At 32.5% G+C, this 23,049-nt stretch overlaps 1 protein-coding gene and 6 non-coding genes across 7 annotated transcripts; 3 read left to right on the forward strand and 4 right to left on the reverse strand.

Moving 5' to 3' along the window:
- The first annotated feature begins 164 nt into the window (after window positions 1-164).
- LOC145326252 (uncharacterized) lies at window positions 165-14,445 on the forward strand. The gene is made up of 15 exons (XM_080169457.1): window positions 165-449; window positions 1,053-1,161; window positions 1,498-1,538; window positions 1,942-1,988; window positions 2,439-2,514; window positions 3,169-3,252; window positions 4,660-4,730; window positions 5,880-5,958; window positions 6,572-6,655; window positions 7,106-7,168; window positions 7,666-7,731; window positions 8,429-8,526; window positions 9,470-9,521; window positions 13,564-13,617; window positions 13,938-14,445. The coding sequence occupies exons 1-15, from the start codon at window positions 381-383 to the stop codon at window positions 13,968-13,970; spliced, it is 1,026 nt and encodes a 341-aa protein (XP_080025583.1). The 5' UTR covers window positions 165-380; the 3' UTR covers window positions 13,971-14,445.
- TRNAR-UCG (transfer RNA arginine (anticodon UCG)) lies at window positions 3,650-3,722 on the reverse strand. Its single transcript has one exon. It is a non-coding gene; the product is annotated as a tRNA-Arg (tRNA).
- On the reverse strand, window positions 4,004-4,085 carry TRNAS-CGA (transfer RNA serine (anticodon CGA)). Its single transcript has one exon. It is a non-coding gene; the product is annotated as a tRNA-Ser (tRNA).
- On the forward strand, window positions 9,712-9,793 carry TRNAS-CGA (transfer RNA serine (anticodon CGA)). The gene has a single exon. It is a non-coding gene; the product is annotated as a tRNA-Ser (tRNA).
- TRNAR-UCG (transfer RNA arginine (anticodon UCG)) lies at window positions 10,031-10,103 on the forward strand. The gene has a single exon. It is a non-coding gene; the product is annotated as a tRNA-Arg (tRNA).
- Window positions 10,605-10,686, reverse strand: TRNAS-CGA (transfer RNA serine (anticodon CGA)). Its single transcript has one exon. It is a non-coding gene; the product is annotated as a tRNA-Ser (tRNA).
- Window positions 11,119-11,191, reverse strand: TRNAR-UCG (transfer RNA arginine (anticodon UCG)). The gene has a single exon. It is a non-coding gene; the product is annotated as a tRNA-Arg (tRNA).
- Window positions 14,446-23,049: the final 8,604 nt, after the last annotated feature.

Below are 23,049 nucleotides of genomic sequence, written 5' to 3' on the forward strand. Positions count from 1 at the left end.
TTTTTATTATTTTGAATTACCTATATGTAGCATATACTTTGCGAAAGTCAAATATACACACATGCAACGCCCACACACACACACACATATACACCCACAATCACACATATACACCCACAATCACACATACACACACACACACACACACACACACACATGCACACAGACATCCTTCCTCGCTCATTTACACTTCTACACAAAAGTCAGAACAGCATACTCTAGAGAGTTAGTGCGTGAAGGTGTATAGTGCGACCAGCCCGGCTAGCCACAAACACACACACAGAGGCCAGGCTAATAATTCTACCTGTTAATCAGCTGATAATAAAAACAATGCTTAAAAATTAAACAATATAGAAATAATGATTTAAAAGTGAAACAAGATGATTTGGTTAGGAATATTATTTGTGTACTTTTGTTGTCCGATCTTAGCTCAGGAAGAAATTCTTATGGTGAGTGATTTTCAACAAATACAAAATTATCATAAGTAGCGCAGCTGTAACGCCTAGCCTTAGTTATTTCATTTTGTGGATTACCTTTTAGGCAATTATTGTTTGAAAATCCTAAAATTTAGAAAACACATAAAAACTAGGATGACAAACTCATTTAAAGCGAAATATTATTATAAAAATTGGTTTAGAAAATAGTATTTTCAATCAAAAAAAAGAGTAGAGCCCATTCTGATCAGTGGTTAACGAGATCTTAAGCTTCAGACGGACAGACAGATTTATATAATATTCTTGTATATAACTTTTAACTACATTTAGATAGAGGGTTACTATGGAGCTAAGTACTCGTATGATTCTTGTCCTACTTTGTAGATAGATATAATATTCTTGTATATAACTATTAACTACATATAGATAGAGGGTTACTAGGGAGCTAGATACTTGTATGATTCTTGTCCTACTTTGTAGATAGATATAATATTCTTGTATATAACTTTTAACTATATATAGATAGAGGGTTACTATGGAGCTAAGTACTCGTATGATTCTTGTCCTACTTTGTAGATAGATATAATATTCTTGTATATAACTTTTAACTTTATATAGATAGAGGGTTACTATGGAGCTAAGTACTCGTATGATTCTTGTCCTGCCCTACAAATGGATCTGGAAGACACAAAAGCTGTTCTAGAAAATATGAGGAAAGGTGTACTAGGTAACAAATGTTATTTGATTTTTTCAGAAAGGTCTCAAAACTCATCTTATTCTAATCTATGAATTGAACATGTTTGTTTCTCTATTTACATGTACCCATCAAAGAACCAGCTTTTTGTGCCAGTAAGTAAATAAACTGAAAATAAAGGTGAGGGAGGGGGGGAGAGAAATTTTTAGTGTTTTGGCCCGGTGTTTTCTTTAGGACAGGTTAGTTTATATAGGTACAGTATAGCCCCACAGGAGAAGGCTCTACTTGGGTTAGACATAAAGAAATTTGTTTTCTAATTATACTTCTATTACTTTTAGGGATAGCACCTTAATTACTTTTGTATTTTAGAGGACTTGTGTGGTGGAGATGGAGAATGGAATTGTACAAAGGTAACAAAATTATCACAAGATATCAGGGATCTTAAGGGATCTGTGGATTAAAATTATTGGTTACGGGATAAGTCAATTAACCATAAAGATTCATTAATGTACATTCCCAATGATCTACTAAAACAAATATCCACACTTATGGATTAAAATTATTGGTTAAATTATTTTTACTCTTCTAGTTTAGAAACAAATCAAAATTAAAAAAAAAAAAGTACCCAATGTGTCGAAGCCAAAGATTAAGATAATTTGCTTGGCACTGGCTAAAGTAACATTACCCCCCATCCTTCCCCTGTAGCCCCTAATGAATAAACGAACTGACCAATAAATGAGAACCAATGTAGCAACCTAAACTGACTACAAATTTTAACATACAATATATCCACGTAAAATAAATCAATTTTAGATTGTTGTTTATAGTAATGGAGTTTCTGCTATCAGACAAGCAACCAGGTTTTTAATTAATTTTATTTTTATAAATAAGGAAGATTATATCCAATAGTAGCTGAGCTATTTGAAAATATATAGAAGAAATATTAGTATAAAAAATTTTGAAAATTCGATGACATGAAATAAGTGGCATTGTGTGTACTTACAAATGACTAATAATTATCAATACTAACTATTTGAATTTCCATTATCATATTGTAGTAAAATACGGAAGGGGAGCAAGGAACTTTTTTTAAAAATTTATGTTTGGTTAGGTTCAGTAAAGTTTTATAGAGCTCGCTGGGATAAAACTCCGTAGAGATAGAGCCCCACATTTTTGTTTCAAAAGATTAAAAATAAAGGGGGGGGGGGGGGGCAAGAGTGAAAGCAGTAAAATAAAAATTAATTTCTGTAATTGGACATAATTGTCCATGTAATTATTGGTATCAAAATTTAATTAATGTCACTTTTTAGATTTGGATTATTTTTCTTGTATGGTCTAACTCAGGATAATCAGTATCCAAGCTTTTACAGGCCTGCAGATGGTCAGGTAAGAAGTAAGGACAAAATAAGTGAGGGAATAGATTTGCAGGAGTTGGGGACATATTTAAATGTTTTTCTAGAAGCCTAATACAAACATATGAAGAAGCAATACGTCTGCAAAAAAAGTTGGCAACTAATCCATCTCCCTCGATCTCTTTCTACCCCTCTCTCTCTCTCTCTCTCTCTCTCTCTCTCTCTCTCTCTCTCTCTCTCTCTCTCTCCCTCTCTCTCTATCTATCTTTCTCTCTCGATCGATCGATTTATGCAATTAGCTTGGCTTAAGAAATCTGCCCTATTATTTATTGTCTTTGTTTTTCGTAGGTGAATGTATGTGATTCTGTTAAATAGAATTTTACTTACAATAATTCTTTTTTCTTTGCAATTTAAATTTTACAAAGTTCAGAAAGAAACTTTCAGAATAGATATTTCTCGCATCGTATCACAAACAGCTTTTCGCGGATATAAAATATACAATAATAAGATTAAAATTAGTTTTTATATTCGTAGAAAACTGGATGTAATTCGATGCCAGACTTAATTTTTCAGTATGGCCGAGAACCGGTTCTGATCCATCGGATAATAATCGGCTTCGAAGCGATACGGGGAAATCACTTTCAATTGGAAAATGCATATGTTTTCATAAAAACTAATCCTGTTTCAGTATCTATTTTATCTGGAAGAATTGGGCAGATGGAAATACTGGCACCAGTATGAGAGATGGATTATTGGTCCTATTCATGGAGTGGTACGTTTAGATAGATAGATAGATAGATAGACAGATAGACAGATAGACAGATAGACAGATAGACAGATAGACAGATAGACAGATAGACAGATAGACAGATAGACAGATAGACAGATAGACAGATAGACAGATAGACAGATAGACAGATAGACAGATAGACAGATAGACAGATAGACAGATAGACATATAGACAGATAGACGGACAGTGGACACTCATATATGCATACAGCCAGACATACAGACATACAAATAAACAGACAGATAGATAGATGGGTAGACCTAGAAAGACTGAAAAATATTAAAACGGTTTTATTTAAATACGGACTAATTATTTATAGATAGATTGATATTCTTACAGACACAGGAATGTAAAGAAAAAAGATAAATAAAGTTTTAGCGAGCGTGACAGGACTCGAACCTGCAATCCCCAGATCCGAAGTCTGGTGCCTTATCCATTAGGCCACACGCCCCTCGCATCATTAATTAATTTGCATATATTATATAAACAAAAAAAAATTACCAGTTTTGCTCATCTCTGTACCTTATTTTTAAATTCACCTGTCATTTTGAAATCTGTAACATGTAACCAAAGTTATTTCACGTTGAAATTTAAATATTTTAAATCACGCAACCTCCCTGATTTTACATATTAAATTATTTCTATTTTTCATTATTATACATTGTAATTTTAACTTTATTGCGTTAATAATCAATGAAAATTTTTTGCTAAGAAGAATTATCAAAAGTTATACGCAGCCGGCAGGATTCGAACCTGCGCGGGGAGACCCCATCTGATTTCGAGTCAGACGCCTTAACCACTCGGCCACGACTGCTACTTAATAAAAATGCTTTTTGAAATTTATTAAAATTATAAGTAGATGACATATTCCATTGTCTGTACAATTGTTTTTCAGTAGCTGAGATCATAGTTATTTCTCGCATCGTATTACAAACAGCTTTCCGCGGATATAAAAATGTACAATTATAAGATTAAATCCAGATTTTTTTTAGCTTCGAGTTCCCGGGAAAAGTTTTTTATAAATTTTATAACCCCCCCCCCCCTTAAAGTGTAACTTTAGGTGCATTCAAGATTGAAGATATTAATTAGAACAAAACATTTCCATGTACAATATAGAAATCAATCGCAACGGTAGTTAGTACTTAGTTTATTAATGCAATGGATTTATTATTACTTGGATCTTACAATCGATTTTTAAATTCTCTAATGAAGAGAACACTTTAACTGGCTAAAATAACGACTTTCCAATTCCATCCCCATTACTCTATCCCCTCCCCCTCCTACTGGAATAACGAACTGACCAACTTACCAGTTAAATTTTAGCAACCTAAATTGAGGCAAATTTCCCCCATCATAATATCCACGTACATTATAAATTCCTTGTTTAGGCACATGGAGGTATTATGATCCGACCCTACAATGCTGAAAAACGGTGCCCCTGGCATCTTAAGTGGTTCAGGTATAGTTTTAGTTGTAACCACAGGATCTCAGGAATCTAAAGGGACAAGACAATGGTCGATAAATTGATGTACATCCCTAATGAATTTACGCAAAATTACCTCTTCTGTAGATTACAACTAGTGGTTGAAACGTTTAAACACTCAACTTAATGAACCAACCAATTTATATTTAATAAAAGTCCCAAAAGTTCTTGAGCCTTCGAAATTATAAAACTTTACAACAAACAGCTCAATGTCCCCTCCCTCCCTGTATAATTGTAACCAAATTATCTTATTCTTCATAGCTCCAAAGTCTGTACAGTAGATGACAATATTATTATAAAATTATAATAGAAATAGAAGAATAGAAGCATATTCTGAACTGAACCCTTTTTTCGTCAAATCTAAGAAGGAACATTTCTAGCAGACAAAAGTATTGTTTACTTTCGACTCAAGCTGATGTGGATTCTTAAAAAATTATAGACTCGTTACTCGATAGTGAGGCAAAATTATTTTTGTGAAAAATCATCCAAAGCAAATTTAAAAATCTACAAAAATTAAACAAAATCATATGTTAATAACCCTTTTAAGATTTTATTTAATTTTTGTAAATTTTTTTATTTGATTTTGTAGGATTTTTCAAAAAAATAATTTTGCCTCACCAGCGAGTAGCCAGCCTAACTTTTTTTTTAAAAATCCACCTCGTTTCGAAGCTTTCAAATTAAAACGAAATTTTTGGGCAATTAATTCTGATTCCGCAAAGCTTTCTACTAAGAAAATATAATGTTTACAGCTGACTTTTATCTATGTATGAAATGAAAAAATACATGCATTCGTAACAAGATGTGTACAAAATTTCAACCAATGAAATTAAATGTATGTACTGATGCGATTCTCCTATTGGCTCAATCAGACATTCCCTTTCTTTCTTAGTACCTTTATTAAAATTATTAATATGAAAGTCTATGACCGACAGACCGACGGACCAAGTAAATTAAATACTGGATGCTCATAGGTACAAAGAGTATATATTACATGTTACAACATTTCAATCATCTATTTTTAACAGCAGCCGAGAAAATCACTTTTCCCAGTCTGTTTCTTAAAGACGTACAGACATTTCGAATTAGAATTACAGAGTAGCTGCGCTTTTAAAAATATTATTTCAGATCTCATTCATACTTCCACGATAACAGACGGGAAAACTTGTGGAATCCAAAAGGAAATCCTTGGGTTCTTGATGATACGGTAAATATCAGTTGTGTAATTATACGGCGGTTTCCCTCAATGGCCTAATCGAACACAGAAACCCCACCCCCTCATTTTGAAATAAATCTAAATTAATTGGAGGGGAGGGGGTTAATATAGAAAAATACCACCATCTTAATTTCAATTTATTTAAAAATAAGAGGGGAGGTTTGTGCTCGCTAGGCACTTTGAGGGAAAGAACCGATATTACTCTATAATTTTGTTATGTCTGTATAATCCGACGAGTGAATGACTTTAAAAAAAACCATGCAGTATCTAAAAAGTTTTTGTTTTTACATGTTATAGGACTGTACACGAAAAGGATAGTAATCGGATCATGGAAAGAAAACGAAGTAGCGGATTTTGTCGTATTTTCACAGTAGCTTTTCTCCCATTTCTAGCCTCTGTGGGGTCTCTAACCATTCGTGGCCAACTTCCAAACCCGACGGGGCAATCATCAACATTTTCCTAACCTAAAATAACCTATCAAAAGCTACTGTGAAAATACGACGAAATCCGCTACTCGTATTCTTTACATGATCCGATTTATTTGTATTTAAAAATCATCAGTTTTGATGAAAATTAATCTTGTTATGAATATTTTTGTGTTCAGATTCGTGTAGAATGTTATAACGAAGAGAAATGGCCTGAGTATGAGTGTGGATGTGACAAAATAAATGTTACCAGTAAAGGAAGGGTGAGACAGTGTTTATTAAATTGAACATATATACTAATCCCATATTTGACAAATCATTTTTAAAATTGCTTAGCAAGAGGAGTTATTTAGCCATATATATGAATATCTAAGGTCCTATACAGGCCCCTTAGGGAATTCAACAGCCCAATTTAAAATTTCTTATTTTCTATATAAAAGAAGAAAAAGTTTTGGAAGGAAAGTGAGGAATTTTTTCCATGGTTGATTTCTCTTGGGAGGTTGGTGGTACCAGCCAACAAATACTTATAAACCTTCCCCGGACCTAAGAGCAGCTACATTGTAAAGGAGAATCATATCGGTTCAGCGGGCAGCGATATCCTTCAGTACAGACACACACAAATACACAGATAAAGATCCTATTACTTTTTTATAAGCATAAGGATTGTTGAGTATATCTTCTTTTCTATTTATCTTTCTATCTCTCATATTAAGGTAGTTGAGTATCACCCAAATAGACTTGGACTTTATCAGAAACTGGAAGGAAAAGCAAAAGAGGTAAGTTGAACATAAAGATAAAGTTTATATGTATTGTCCCAAACTTCATACAAAAACAACGGTAAAGCGGCATTCATTAATGGTTCCTATAATGCTGCTTTGTCAGGCGCCTAATAAAAAGGATCTAGCCGTGGCTTCAAAACAGGGAATATAAGTCTATGTGTTAGAACATGCATTGGATTCATTGGTCCAAATAACCTGATAACCTGCACAAGACATTTATGTTTTTTCTTGGGCGAAATATTACCTCCTATATAGAATCTTTCTTATAGCCAAATAGATAATATCAATAAAAATTCCTAATAAATTTATTTCTGGCAAAACTAAACTCAGTAAAAAGCTTCTCCAAAAATTTAATTAACGAATGTCGAAAGTTTACACAGCTAATTAATAAGTAATTCCCCGAAGAGTAGAGCCCAAACGGTTTAACGTTTACCGAGATCTTAACCTTAAGACGGGCAGTTGTTCTACTTTGTGTAATAGATTTTCTATTTCAGGGATATTTGGCACCGCTGTATGGCAAAGAAGATGGGTCATCCTACCTCTACTCTCATGATATTCTTGTAAGTTTCCATGATTATCTAAAAAAGTACTTCTCTATGTTGAGTAGATTTGTTATTGGTAATAATGCAGGAATAAGGTATAACCAACTAGCAAATAAATCAAAATATCATTTGGGGGTAAAATGGAAAGTTCGTCAATTTTACCATGTGTTTCTCCCCACCGACAGCTGAAAAACACGTAAATGTTTCGCGTTTTTTACAATTAATTTAGTTGTAGGATCTTAGATCTTACACCAGATTTTCATGTTTTCTAATAAAGTGAAACACGCAGCTAGCTAAAATGACGATTCACTCTTCCTTACAACCCTTTTACCCTATCCCTTCAACTTGAGGAACAAACTGACCAATAAGCGAGTTGCATGTAAACATAATATTAGCAAACAATAATCGAATACTGCCCCCACCCCCCTAAATTAACCTAAAACAATAACAAACATACGTAAAACTATCCCAACCCTTATTTTAATTTACTTTAAAATAAAGAGGGAAGTGTTCTGTCCTAAGGAATATCCAAATGTTAAAAACATTGATATCTAGGAAGCTTTTTATGATGTCTATAAAAAATGACGTTATACTGGCGTACCATTGGTCATGTTAAATGTATACTGGTCATTTAGCCTGTGGATTGGCCTATCATTGGTAATTTGAATGGTATGACGTATTTTTTTCAATAGGCACTAAACACAGCTACATTTAGGGTCGAGTCTGGTTGATGGGGTCCACTACCAACTCCTGGTCACTCAGATTAAATCTGCTGGAGTCTGAAAACCTTCCCGAGTGTCCTATGTATCCCAGGTATAGAAAAATATATATTATTACACCAGATTTTTATGCTCTTTTATGAATTGAAACTTGCAGCAAGTTAAAATAACGATTCCCCCCTTCCATCCCCCTTCTTACTGGATGAACGAACTGGCCAATAAACGAGTTCCATGTTAGCAAGCTATATTGATGGTAATTTTTCCACTGTCATAATATCCACGTATACTCTACATCCATTTATAGAAAGAACAAGGATGACATCCATAAAAGCAAACCTCTAAAACGGTAGGACAGACGAATATTAACACTTGTAGAGTGTCAGAACTAAATAAGCAGAATTATAACTTTATTGCAAAACTGCTTTCTAAATCGTATCTTACTGCTATAGGAATCACTATGCCAAGTTTGAAATCGATAGGTCAATTATAATATGCCTAAATTAACTATAAGAGCTAACTTTTACGGACAGACCTACCCTAAATATAGAAAAGCTTCGATTTTTTTTAAAATCCATGCGTCCAATAAGACGACATTTATAGGAAAGTAAAGTGTTGGGAGAGGGACATCCAAGGGTGGGGGGTGTAAAGGGTTGGACGCATACTTTAATATGTATTAGTAGTTAGTTATATTTTTGTAGCATGACAGTCAAACCGACGGACCAAGTAAAAGTTGCGCTTTGGACCAAAAAAATAAACATATATTAGCGTTGCACTGTAAAACAAGGATATTCAAATTAGATTAGTAATATCAGACTTTTAACATTTAACATCCAATTTAGTACATCTGAATTTTAAAGTGATTTATGACGATTTCATAGTTTCAATGAGTCTTACATGCGGCTTCCATACCGAGCCCTGGTGTAAAAATTATTTCATATTTATCACTTTTGTTTGGTTTGAATTTCAATAAATTAATACATAATAGGCACGATTTTCTTGTAAACTAAACAAATTTTAGCTTATATTTTTATATTTAGGCCAGATTTAACAGATTATTCAGGAGAAGAAGAACTCGCCCCCATGGAAAAGGTTGGATTTTGTTTTAAAAAGACAATTTTGTGCTTTATTATCTCTGCAATAACAAGCTAACAATTTATTTAAATAGCATAGAACGAATAAAAAGATTTTTAAACAGTATATTTGAATTGATTTAATTGTAATATATATAGGAATAAAAAAAGGGGGTTTTATAGTTCAAATTTAAATTGCATAAATAACAGCAGTCGTGGCCGAGTGGTTAAGGCGTCTGACTCGAAATCAGATGGGGTCTACCCGCGCAGGTTCGAATCCTGCCGGCTGCGAAGTAATTTTTTTATTCTAAGAAATAATTTTTACAAATTATTTGACTAACATTTATTTTAGCCTGTTGAAAAATTATTGCAAAAAATTCGCTAAAAGACATAATGCATATTGAATACCGCTTAAGATTTTATAAATGGAGGTTGCGTGATCAAAAAAATAAAGTTTTATGAATTTTAGCCTAAGACAGGTGATTAATTTATGTACAAAATTGAGCAAATTAGATATTTAAATTAAAAGGGCGTGTGGCCTAATGAATAAGGCACCAGACTTCGGATCTGGGGATTGCAGGTTCGAGTCCTGTCACGCTCGGAAATATTTTAAATCAAATAGTATTTAATCTTTAACGATGAAAAAAATCAATAATTTAGTTATTTCTTTCATCGTATTATAAACGGTTTTTCGCGAATATAGAATGTACAATTATTAGATTAAAACAAGTTTTTTAAGCCCCGTGGTGCCGAAGGCACGGGCTAAAAAAACTTGTTTTAATCTAATAATGATTGTACATTTTTATATTCGTAGAAAGCTGGATATAATACGATGATAGTATTCCTGCGAAGATAGACATAGTTTTTTAGTATGGATGAGAACCGGTACCTATTCAACGGATTCGAATAAATACGAGAAAAATAATATTTCTCAGTTTTTTTAGCCGGTGCCTTCTGCACCTCGGGGCTAAAAAAAACTAGTTTTAATCTTATTATTGTACATTCTTTATCCGCGGAAAGCCGTTTATAATACGATGCGAGAAATAACTATTCTTACAAAACAAATTAACAAATATTATTGACAAAATTATCAAAAGTTATACGCAGCCGGCAGGATTCGAACCTGCGCGGGGAGACCCCATCTGATTTCGAGTCAGACGCCTTAACCACTCGGCCACGACTGCTCTTAATATGTTTAATACACAATTTAACTAACATAACTTCAAATCCTGTGCACATTATCCTTATACTAAAGTAACAGGATGTCTGTTTGTCTTGTGTTTGTGTGTTTGTCTGTGTGTTTGTCTGTGTGTACCGAAGGATCTCACTAACCGCTAGCTTTTCATAGGTCCCGGGAAGGTTTATAACTATTTTGGGGGAGGGTACCACAACCCTCCCAAGAGAAATCGCCCCTAGAAAAAATACCCCTCCAAAAAAGAGACTTAAACGAAACATAAACCAATTATTTCTCTAATTAGATATTTTAAATTAAAAAAAAACATTCAAAGTGCCACTAGAGGCCTCTAGGGGCGTAAATTTAAGAGTAATCTGCGTGAAGCTTTCTAAGTAGGCAGCATTTTGGTCAAGAAAATCATAAAGCAAAAATTTTAAAATTACGAGCGTGACAGGACTCGAACCTGCAATCCCCAGATCCGAAGTCTGGTGCCTTATCCATTAGGCCACACGCCTTCTCATATAATACATCAGCTAAATTTATTTAGTAAATGAGCCACTTATTCAAAACTCATAAAAGTGCTGAAATAAATTGAAAATATGGGGGGAGTGGGTAATTTTTCTTTTGTTTGTTTATTACATTCTATGTCAGGCTAAGTAAGGTTAAATTTGGTACTTGGTGGACCATCAGGGTGAGGGCCCCCCGTAGAGGAAAGAATCAACTACCTCCCCCTTATTTTTAATTTTTTTTAAAGGGTAGGGGTTTTCATTGCTCAATAAGCACATTGATGGAAATCAAAATATTATAGAAAATCTTTCTGCCAGAAAGACGTACATAAAAATATGAGAGTGGTTTTGCTACCCTCGGTATAAAGGGCAACGCATGATAAATACACAATGACAACAAATTAGTGATTTTATAAAATTTTCTGAATGCACTGATTAAACACATTTTTTCACCATAAGGAACTCGACATTGGTACAAGGACGCTTGCGTCCACATCACAGTAGCTCAGAGAGAGAGAGAGAGAGAGGGGACAATGGGCTTTTTATTATAATAGTCCTTAAAGTTCTATAATAACGTTTTCTTATTCGTTGACTTAACAACTTTTGGGACTTCAGTGAATTTTGATTGGCTTGTTCAATAAGTTAAGTGTTCAAACGTTTCAACCACTAATTCTAATCTACAGAATGGGTAATCTTGTGTATCATCATTGGGGATGTACATCAATTTATCGGCCAATGTCTTATCCCTTTTATCCCTGAGATTGTCCCCATACTAAGACAGTCAGATAACTGAGGGTGCTGTTAAGGTGCTAATATTTTCGTAACAGTTCGCTCGCCCCTTGCATCTAGGTGCTCTGTATTCAAAGGTGCCAGGGAGAAGTAAAGTAGACTAAAACCATCCATGTACCTATGTGTTTTTTCACTTTTTTTCTGTAGCCACAGTCAGTAAATATGATAAGAGGAAATGATAATGGTAAGTTAACTAAACTGTCATTGTCCCATCCCCCCTTTAATAAACTGTGCAGAACTGTTCTAGAACCCAATCTTTGTAGAAAACGCCTTGCAATCAAAAATTAAAATGAATTGAAACTTCCCTGAGAATTTTGTTCTCATTGATTTTAGTTGGGAAACAAATTAACTCATCATATAAATATCTATTAAAACGCGAATGTATCAATTAGGGGGGGGGGGAGTCAGATGAAGTTTAGATTAGTTTATATTTTACTACGATCAGCTACGCCTAGCCTATAGAACTCTCTATGGGCACTGAAGGGGGAAGGGGAAGGTGACCCCCCCCCATCGATTTTCAAATAAAGTTTTAAAAGAAAAGGTTATAGAAAAAATTGAGACTGGAAAGTTTTTTCTAGTCTTGGGATGTTGGAGGTACCTTCCCCAAAATAGTTATAAACCTTCACTGGATCTATAAGAAGCTTCATTGTAAAGAAGTACTATATAGGTTCAGCTATTAGCTAGGTCCTTCGGTACACACAAAACAAAAATGACTAATTTATATAATAGGTTTGATCAATCCACCTTTTGACTTTGATGAAAGCAAATTTGTTGTAAACGCCTGACTATCCGTCTGTTTCAAATAAAGCTAATATTCTATTGATACGATAACAGTATGAAAATTAGCGTAAAGCAAATTTATTTTGTCTCCCCACCAATGTACATCAAAATCCTTGTTTTAAAAAAATGATTTCGCTTAATTGTTTGCGAATTTTTTATTGTTAATTTTTTTGAAAGATTTTTAAAAGAAAACGGAAAGTGATTTAATTGTATTAATGGAAATTCTGATAATGAAAAACGCAAACCGCCACTTGAAGAAATCAAGTCTAAAAAGTTGTTAAGTAGATGAATAAGAAAGCAAAATTATAAAACTAGTGTAATGAAATGCCCAATGTCCCTTCCCATTCTTGGTAATAATTGCTAATTTTAAACCTAATTCATATTTTTGAGCTTCGCTACTCATAGGTTTTGTCATACTTGTTTTTAATAATAGTTATAAATCGCATCGTATTATAGACAGCTCTCTACGGATAATAAAATAATAAATAATAAGATTAATTCAAGTTTTGTTGACCGCGAGGGGACGAATGCCCGGACTAACGAGACTGGAGAAAAATTTTCTATTTTAGGTTTTTTAGTTTTGCTCTGAAACCGTCTATTATCCGCGGCTGGATTAGAGCCGCTTCTGATTATCAGCCATACCTAAAAATCATGTATCGTATCGTTTAATATACAATTTTCCACGAATATTAAAATAAAAAATTATATAATTAATACCTGTTTTAGTACTAGTTTTAAACGTATAATTTTTCATTTTAATATCCGCGGAAAGCTGTCTATAAACCGTTGCGATAAATAATTATTTGTTTTAGCTTGGTTGGGAGTATCTACAGAGTAAGAGAGGAGAACATGAAGTGTGGCTAAAGGTAATATATAAGTCTTTGTTTTCCAACTATAAGCTACTCTAAAAATAATCATGTTATTTGTTTATAGATCTTTGGTCATTAGGGTAATTGGACAACTAAACACAAATCTAAAAATAAATAAAAAATGTTTATCTCTAATGGCATTCTATTAGCGTATAACTTTTCTATTATAGAGATGCTACGAATCTTTAAAAAAGGATATATAAATATTACTTCAATAATATTTAAATTTTTCAAATATGTATATTTTTTCAGGTTTAATTAGTTAGTAATAAGAAAAAAAATTTAAAAATGGTTTGAATTAAAATTATATTTTTTAGGATTACACTCTGACAGTACAGTGTGTTCATTAACAGAAGAGACCCAAAAATAATTTTTATAGGTTTAAATCCTATATTTCTCTAAACGCATAACCAATTTTTTGAAGCTTAAAGCAAGTTTGGTGGTTTTCCTTTTAAGTGCCTAGTGAGCATAGAATCCAACCTTCCCTTTCCCCCATATTCTTTTAATAAATTGGAAAAAGAGGGGGTGTAGTTTTTACTTGTTTATGTCTAACCCCTGCGGAGCCTTACCTGCGGTGCTTAACCCTAAAATAAAATATAAACGTGTGAAATACTACCATCATTCTAAAAAAGGCGGAGAGTGGTTTGAAATGCTCAACTAGGCACTTGGAGGAAACCGCAATCAATTTATATAAGAATTCTGCTGATAACCCCCTTAAATAACGCTAAAATAAAAGTATATATAATTATATTTTGTGCTACATTCCCCATTTTACATTGTATATTGTATCATGTTTCTTAGTAAATAAATCTTATATCAAATGTAGTTGTATTAATATTTATTTTGCGCTTATGATAATGATGTATAAAAAAAATGATGTAATTGGAAGGGTGACGCAAATTTCAGATCTCGGTTTTCGCTATTTCATTTACTATTTTTCTCTATAAGATAAAAGCGATATTTGCAAGATTATCTAATTCGCTATAATATAAAGATTATTTTTTTTCACATCTTGCATCTGAAATTTGCGTCACCCTTCCAACCTGAAGCCTGACGGCGTATGATTGGTTGATATGGCATTATATTCTCCACTATCAATTAAAGGGGTATAAAGAAGGGTGGATACAAAAAGATTTTAGGGGTGGGATTGAGTTTGAGACAAGATTAATTATGTCCATAAATAAAATAAAACAGTGCATATACATTATACATATTTAAAGTATAAGAAGAAATATAATTATTTTACTACGGGTACTATCAATAAAAAATTTCAATTTCATTTTATTTCTTATTAAGTTTTGAAACTCTTTGACAACCAAGAAGATTATATTTTCACGAACGGACATGCCCGACTAAATAGTATCTGCGCTACTAATAAGAGGGTGAAAGGTGGTTAAATTGAATAACAAGTGAACTCAAATGACAAACAATGGATTAAAAGTGTGCATTCAATCTCGCTAAAGTATCTAAGCATCATTAAATCAAATTATTACAACAACAAAAAGAAAGAAAAAAAACCTTCTACATTTCTCCATGCTCATCATAAAACTGGTTTATTTATTGCTAATGTGTGGAGAATGGGGAATTTGCAGAAGTGTTTGGACACCTGGATTAAATAATGCGCGGTATGCCTGCAAACATAGCTTAGTCGGTAAGTGCGTTCATTTAAAACTACCATTAATTCAAGGAAATAGCATCTAACTAAGAATGGGAAATTTGATTAAAGCATTTAAACCAGTGAAAAGTGTTCTTTTAAGTGTCGTTTTCATTTTCTTAAAATACCAAATAATTTTAAAATGTTGTAAAAACTCGGCGGCAAATAATATTTTGGCAAAAAAAGGTGGCTTAATAATAATAAAGCTGTATGTATTTTTCTAGGTATTTTATTTTTGTTGTTGTTTTGTAATCTAACCTATTTGTGGTATTTCTATTATTTAAACAACCTTTTGTAGTTGTCCCAAGCGGTCATTGCCTTAAAAATAAACCCATTCTATATTTTATGCATATATAAACTTTTTAGTAGCGAAGCTACTCTATGATTTGAAATGTCCGTATGTTCCTCTGTCATCTACGATTTTGTGGAAACGTTATACAAGATAGACGGCTGAAAATTTATGTGAATTTGTCCTATAATACCGACAGGCAGCCAATATTTAATTTACGAAAAATTTTATTTACTTGGATTCTACTACAGATAGACAGCTCATTTTTTAGGGTTGATAATTTCTTGGTCAATGAGCATTTTCTCTATACCTCACCTGGTCCGTCAGTCTATCTAAAATGCTCTAAAGGACATCAAATATCAGTTTTTTAAGATTCTTTTCACTTCATTTGCTTTGATATTCTTACCTTTAAGAGCTTCGCTTCCTAGGGATGTTGTCATCATTGCTTCAAATTCATGGGGTTTTAAAGATCAGAATCCAGGTACTTATGTGAATTTGAAATTAAATAAACATACGCACTATGTAGGAGTAACTATCTACAGGAATATCAATCATATTATTTTATGTCTAATGTCTATAAAATTATAAAAAAAATCCTTACTAAACATAAGGACAGCCACTGTTCGTATATACGTTGACGACAGGACAAAATCTAAGTATTATGTTCATTGTTCAAACAATGTAATTAAAAGTATATTTAGGGGAAAAAAATATTATATTTGCAATGCAATTTGTCTTTGATTTAATCAAATACATAAGTTTTCAAAATTTAATGAATTTTTAAAAAAATGTCATTTGGCTATTTTTTAGATTTTTTACATTTTAAAGGAAGAAAATCAAAGTATAAGTTTTACCGTGTGTTGGATGGAGGAGGGGGTAAATTTTCGAGGGTGGGGTGAGGAGGTATGGGGGAGGGGGGTTAGTATAGTATATAGTTTAAAAACCAGGCTAAAGCCACCAATTTCACTTTTCTATAAACACACACACACACACACACACACACACTTGCTACCACTCTGTGCACGCTATATGACACACACACACATACCCACACTCACACAGACACACACACACACACACACACACACACACTCACACAGACACACACACACACACACACACACACAATCTAAGTCTGTGTGTGACTCTCAGTTTAATTTCAACCTTTGCCTGAATTTCAGTGAAGATCAATTATTTTAAAACACAATAAAACACAACTTTTCATATTTTTAGTGATTAATATTATCTCAAAGTGATTTTATTTAAAACTTTCTTAAAACTCATATCTATTACCTTTAAAATATATCATTGTCTTTATGTAAGTAAATGGTTGAAAATAAAGTAAAAAGGACATATGAAAAAAAGTTGAAAGTTCGTATTTTGAACGCTAAAATTGCCATATGATCAATAATATTAATTATATAATGAAAGTGAAGTTTCTAATTCTAACAATTTCATCTTATTAGATGTGAAAATTTGAAAACAATATTTAGTTTCAATATTTTTCATTTACGATGCAATTTTAATGTTAAAAAATAATAAAATTATACCTATTATTATCTTATCTACAATCAAATAAAATACAACACCTATCAAATTTTCGTATTTTTGATATTTTTTGTTTTCTTCGGGGACACCTCCCCTCCCCCCTCCAATCAAATAAATTAAAAAAACATTGGATAGGTTTTTCTGTTATTAATTATTACCTTATTTTTTGTTAGGTTAGGTTATAATGGTTGCAAAGTAGCCCAAAAGGTTTAGGGCACCGCAGGTATGGCCTTATATGGTTAAGCATTAAATAAAAATAAACTCTAGCTCCTCTCAATTTATTTTTAAAATAATGGGGGAGTGGGGGGGGGGGCGGGTTATATTCTCACTTGTCACTTTGAGTTAAAGCACCTATTTTTGTTTTATATGTTTTAACTTTACCCGTCAGGGCTTTCCTAGACATTACTTAACCTAAACTATGATAAAAACGACAAAATAGCAACACTTTTTAATATTAATTGTTTTAAGAATGCAGTTATTTATTTAAGTAATTTAAATGTTAAAATAGGAGACTTTTTGAAAAAAAACTATCATTAATAGAAAATCAAAGCAAATAATCCAAAAATAATTTTACCCTTGGCCTTCAAAATGTGTTTTCTAAAAATAAGTTTTCATTGATGCAAAGAATTAGATTCCAGAAAATTATCAGAATTCTTGCCAAATTTTAGCCACAAGGCCTCAATTTATTCATACATCTTTAACTAGCGCCAGAGCCCCTTGCATCTATGGTCTTTGAATTAAAATAGCATAAAACCATTTCTCGACTTAAATCTAATAAATTAAAAAGCATAAAACCATCCCAAGGCCTATGTCAAGTTTCGCTAAAATAGAGAACCCAATCGGTTCAACAATTATCGAAATCTTAAGCTACAGACCATAAACCTTATTACTTTATATTAAAGGATAGAAGTTCAATTCGAATTTTAAGCATATTTGTTGACTTTTTGTGACTTACAACTATTCCATTAACAAATCTATATTTAGGAATCTTTATAGTGCTTAATAATTTAGGGTTGGGCCGGATATCCGGCTTTGGTCGGATATCCGGCAAATATCCGGTTATTTGGCCAAATTACCAGATATTAAAGTAGCAAAAAAAATTCTTCATAAACTGGTGTTTTAAAACTTACGAATTAAGTAACTATTAAATGATCTTTCTTCTTAGCAATTAATCTAATGAACTATTACTACTCTCAATATGTAATATTAACCCCTAATGGTTGGAGAATGGGCGGGGAGGTTGCGTTGAACGTTCGCCCTATCTCCCCCCCCCCCCCTCCCTGTTTTGTTCTATCCCATTTTCTGTGTATAAAAGGTAGAGGGCTATAACTGAGTAACTTTTAAATATGGGTATGACACATAACAGAGAGTTAGAATTTTTTTAATACCTCCTTTCTGGTGGGCACAGGATGCCAGCAAAGCTAGTAAGGTCATTCAGGTAAAAAGTAAAAATATTTTTTTTACTTAAAGAAAGCATTTCATGTTATCTAATACTAAAATATCTTATAGTTGTACATCCCCATGTAATATAAAGGTGGCCACGTCGATTTCAGGTTCCAGGTATAATCCTGCAAGTCCTGAACCTCCAGGTCTCCAAAAATCTTTAAAATTGACTTGAAGACTTCAAATTTTAAACTTTTTTTATATCTTCATGACATATTACAATTTCATAAAATTTGTGTTTACCTGCCAGCCGCAAACCGACGGTCTGCAAAATACTGCTTTTATTTTTATGTTTTGAGATTTCTAATATAAAATTTACATAAAGATAAACATATTCAGAAAAAATTGTTCTTCTAGCTTCAATAATAAGAAAATTACAGCAATTTAAAATTTTAAAAAGCAGATATTTTCTTGTAAAATATAAAAGATTATATTGCCGGATATCCGGCCGGATAGTTTTAATATCCGGTATCCGGCCGGATATCCGGCCACACCGGATATCCGGCCCAACCCTACTTAATATGCTATTTTGACTTTTTAGGGTGATTTAGGTGATCCTTTATTTAAAATATCAAGTTGTATTTTTTAATTTATAAGTATTCATGTGTTATAGGATATCTAAAAATGCAAGGCTAAAACTATAACTTAAACTTTATAATAAAACATCCTATAAAAAAATCAACAAATATCATTTTTTTCAGTTCTCTAATATCATATAATTCAATGTTGAATCAGATTATTTGTAAATAAATCTAAACTGACCTAAAAGTGGCCTTTTGGGTATTTTTCAAGGAATTACAAAACCTGCTGCATGACAATTCAAATTCCTGCATTACCCAGGAACAAAGGATACATAAAAGTGCAAAAGATTGCAGAAGGGTGACAACACCTCCCCCTAACCTTAAAAGTTAAATTGGAAATGTTTGCCTCTCCATTTTTCACCTCTACAAATATATACCCCTTAAGAAAAACCCTGTGCATGCCACTGCAAGGATATGCAATCAAATAAACAATATATGCATTAATTAAATTCAGTATTTGTCATTTGATCATCTTAACTTATTGCTATTCAAAGTTTTCTTTTTATATTAACAAAAAATTGAATCAGCCAAATGAAATTGAAATAAACAGTAAAAATGCAGCTTCTGTAAAACTTTTTAGATGCAATTTATAGATTTTTGGTTCATTTTTGTGATTCATTGTTATTTCAATAACAAAATCATTCATGAAAGCAATGTTATTTTCAATTACAATGCATAATCTTATCCCTATAACCCTGACACTGCTGGATGCTTACTATGCATAATCTTATCCCTATAACCCTGACACTGCTAGATGCTTACTATGCATAATCTTATTCCTATAACCCTGACACTGCTGGATGCTTACTATGCATAATCTTATCCCTATAACCCTGACACTGCTGGATGCTTACTATGCATAATATTATCCCTATAACCCTGACACTGCTGGATGCTTACTATGCATAATCTTATCCCTATAACCCTGACACTGCTGGATGCTTACTATGCATAATCTTATCCCTATAACCCTGACACTGCTGGATGCTTACTATGCATAATCTTATCCCTATAACCCTGATACTGCTGGATGCTTACTATGCATAATCTTATCCCTATAACCCTGACACTGGTGGATGCTTACTGCCCGTAGTTACGCAATATCCCTCTTAAGAGGATTAAATTGTCATCTATTAGAGCTTTATTCGGGGACACGTAAATGACATACCAAAAAAAATATATTCTACATTTATTCTTTTAGGGCAAAATTATGTTGAGAGTAATCACCCCCCCCCCCCCCTCACCCACCACTTTCATATTACTTAAAGCAAAATGTAATATCATTAAGAAACAGGATAGGTTATTTTTGTTATCTATATTGAAAAGATGCCAGTTTTTAAAAGCGAAGCTTTTCTATAATTAGGGTCGGTCCGTCCGTTCGTACGTCCGTCCGTAACGGATAGCTTTTTTCGTTAATTTAGGCATGTTAGAATTGTCCTATAGATTTAAAATTTTGCATTGTGATTCCTTTAATAGTTAAGTACGATTTAAAAAGCGTAGCAACTTTATAATCATCAACAAAATGTCCGTACGTCCATTTTTAACATGTTGATTTTTTTACTTTTTTAACAACAAATTTTTATGTGATCCAATCATCCGATTGGTCTGATTTTTGGTATAGTGATTCCTGGGAATACAAAGTATAATGTAATGAGCGAAGCAATTCTATAATCAAGTCCTAAAAATGTAAGTATGTTCATAAACATTATCCTGAATCAAGCATTTTTTTTACAAATTTACTTACAATTTTGGTTTGACTCTTATACATTTATATTATAATTATTCAGTTCTGACACTATACAAGTGGTAATGTCCGTTTGTCCTACCGTTTCAGTGCTTCGCTTTTATGGATGTTATCATCCTTGTTTGTATTGAAAATAAGGTAGAAAAATATTTCTTCATCGAGTGTCAAATACCTTTCTCTAGTAAAACAGTTTTTGTGTTATTTTAAGTCCTAGACCTTACATTTCAATATGAATAAGAATATAAAAACCTATACTGAAATGTTGTCTGAAGCTTAAGATTTCAACAACTACAGTGCCCTTAGAAGCTAGGGGCGTAGTCGCTGGTAGTTATAAAATTTAAGCCACTACATTTCTACGATATGTCAGTACAATTCTAATAGTAATTTGAAATTTAGATTTTAATTTCGATAATGCAAGAATGTCCAAGAGGTAGTAATGTTAGAACTACTCCTCCTGTTCACCCTCAATTGAAAAAAATAAGATTTTGAAAAAAATTAATGCCCAAATTGGGTACTTCATTAAATGTGGTGGCTTTCTATGTTTAACACAAAAAAAATAAAATATTCTATATAAACATAAAAGTGATCTTTTTTACTCAAGACTATTTTGAGTCTACATATAAACCATCCATGAGATTTAAATGGGTTATATATTTTTTGCTCTAAATAGGTCTTTATATGTATAATGTAACATATAAATATAACACTTTCTAATGTGACTCAAACTGTTTAACAAAAGGATACTCTGTTATTTCTATGTATTGTAAAAATTTTCTTTAAATTGAAACCCTCTATTTTGGGACAATTGTATACGAAATAAACGTGTTGGTTTTATCTTCTTCTTCCTATTATATATAATACATAGAAAGTAGATCGCTGTCTGTCTGTCTTTCTGTCCGTCCCTTAAGATCTCGGTAACCACTGAACCGATCGGATTCTTCTCTTAATGGTCCTTCTATTGGTCCTGTGGTGGTTTTAAGCTATTTTCTTGGGGTTTTTTTCTCCCTCCCCCCCAAAAAAAGGTTTTCTGGGAAACATTAAACTACAGGCAGCACCAGTAGTACTCTTTTTTTATTTTTATTTTTTATTAAATCTTGGGGCAAAGCCCCTAGAGGCTAGGGGCGAAGCCACTAGTATTATATAAAGCAGTAAGGTTTTCTGTATGTAGCTGAACCGATTGAGCTCTTTATATTAGGGAAGCCTATTTTATTTTGAGATTTATGTCTTGGGGTGGTTTTTAACTTTTTTTCTACAGTTCTCTACCCTTCGATTTGAACGCCATTAAATGCTAGAGGCGCATCCGCTAGTATTATTTAAAGCAAAAGTAGCTTCGCCTCTAGTATCTAAGGTATAAGCAGCAAGAGAGTAGTTTTTTTCTTAGGACCTTAACTACAGTAGGGGTGCTATACCCCCCCCCCCCCCCCAATCAAAATTGACGAAAAATCCCAGGTTTTAAATAATTAGACCCATTCAGCATGTTTTTAAAGATTTATGAGTATGATTTAAAGGTTCAAATAATATATTCTTTTCAGGGGTGTAAATTATTTCAATGGCCTCCAGGGGCATTTTTTCTTTCAGCTTTAATAATATATATGTCCATCAAAATTACGAGAGCGTGCACTAATGAGCAAAAAAGTTTAGGATTTTTTCGTGTTTCTTATAAAGCTACAAGAAAAACCAGCTAGGATCTTTAAAAGAGCCATAAAAATCACAAAATGTTAAATGAAAAATATTTCAAAACATTATTTTTACAACAGAACCAAATTTTGATTCTAAAAACTGTAGAAATATTTAGTTTTTGATAAAATTATTAAAATGTTATGGTTTTAACTTTCAATTCAGTTGTAACAAATCTATTTTAATATAAATATGTAATTTCCAATTTAAATATAGGTTTTATATTAGTTCATATAAAAGATAGTTGCACCCAACAAGATACAATATTCTTATGACATAAAAATAAGAAGTTTAGGGCCATTTTATGAAGGATAAATTGTACAAAAGCTTCGCTACAAAACAATATTAGTACCACATGTCTTAAGAAAACTCACACACACATATATATATTATATGTTGTGTATCATGAACTCTCAAATAAATTAGGTATAGGGACTCTGAGATTTTATAATTAAACCCATATAAGATAATAGGTAGAATCCGTTTGATCACT

The sequence above is a fragment of the Acartia tonsa genome, chromosome 8 (genome assembly GCF_053477335.1).
Source record: "Acartia tonsa isolate MP-2025a chromosome 8, ASM5347733v1, whole genome shotgun sequence".
In the NCBI taxonomy this organism is placed as follows: domain Eukaryota; kingdom Metazoa; phylum Arthropoda; class Copepoda; order Calanoida; family Acartiidae; genus Acartia; species Acartia tonsa.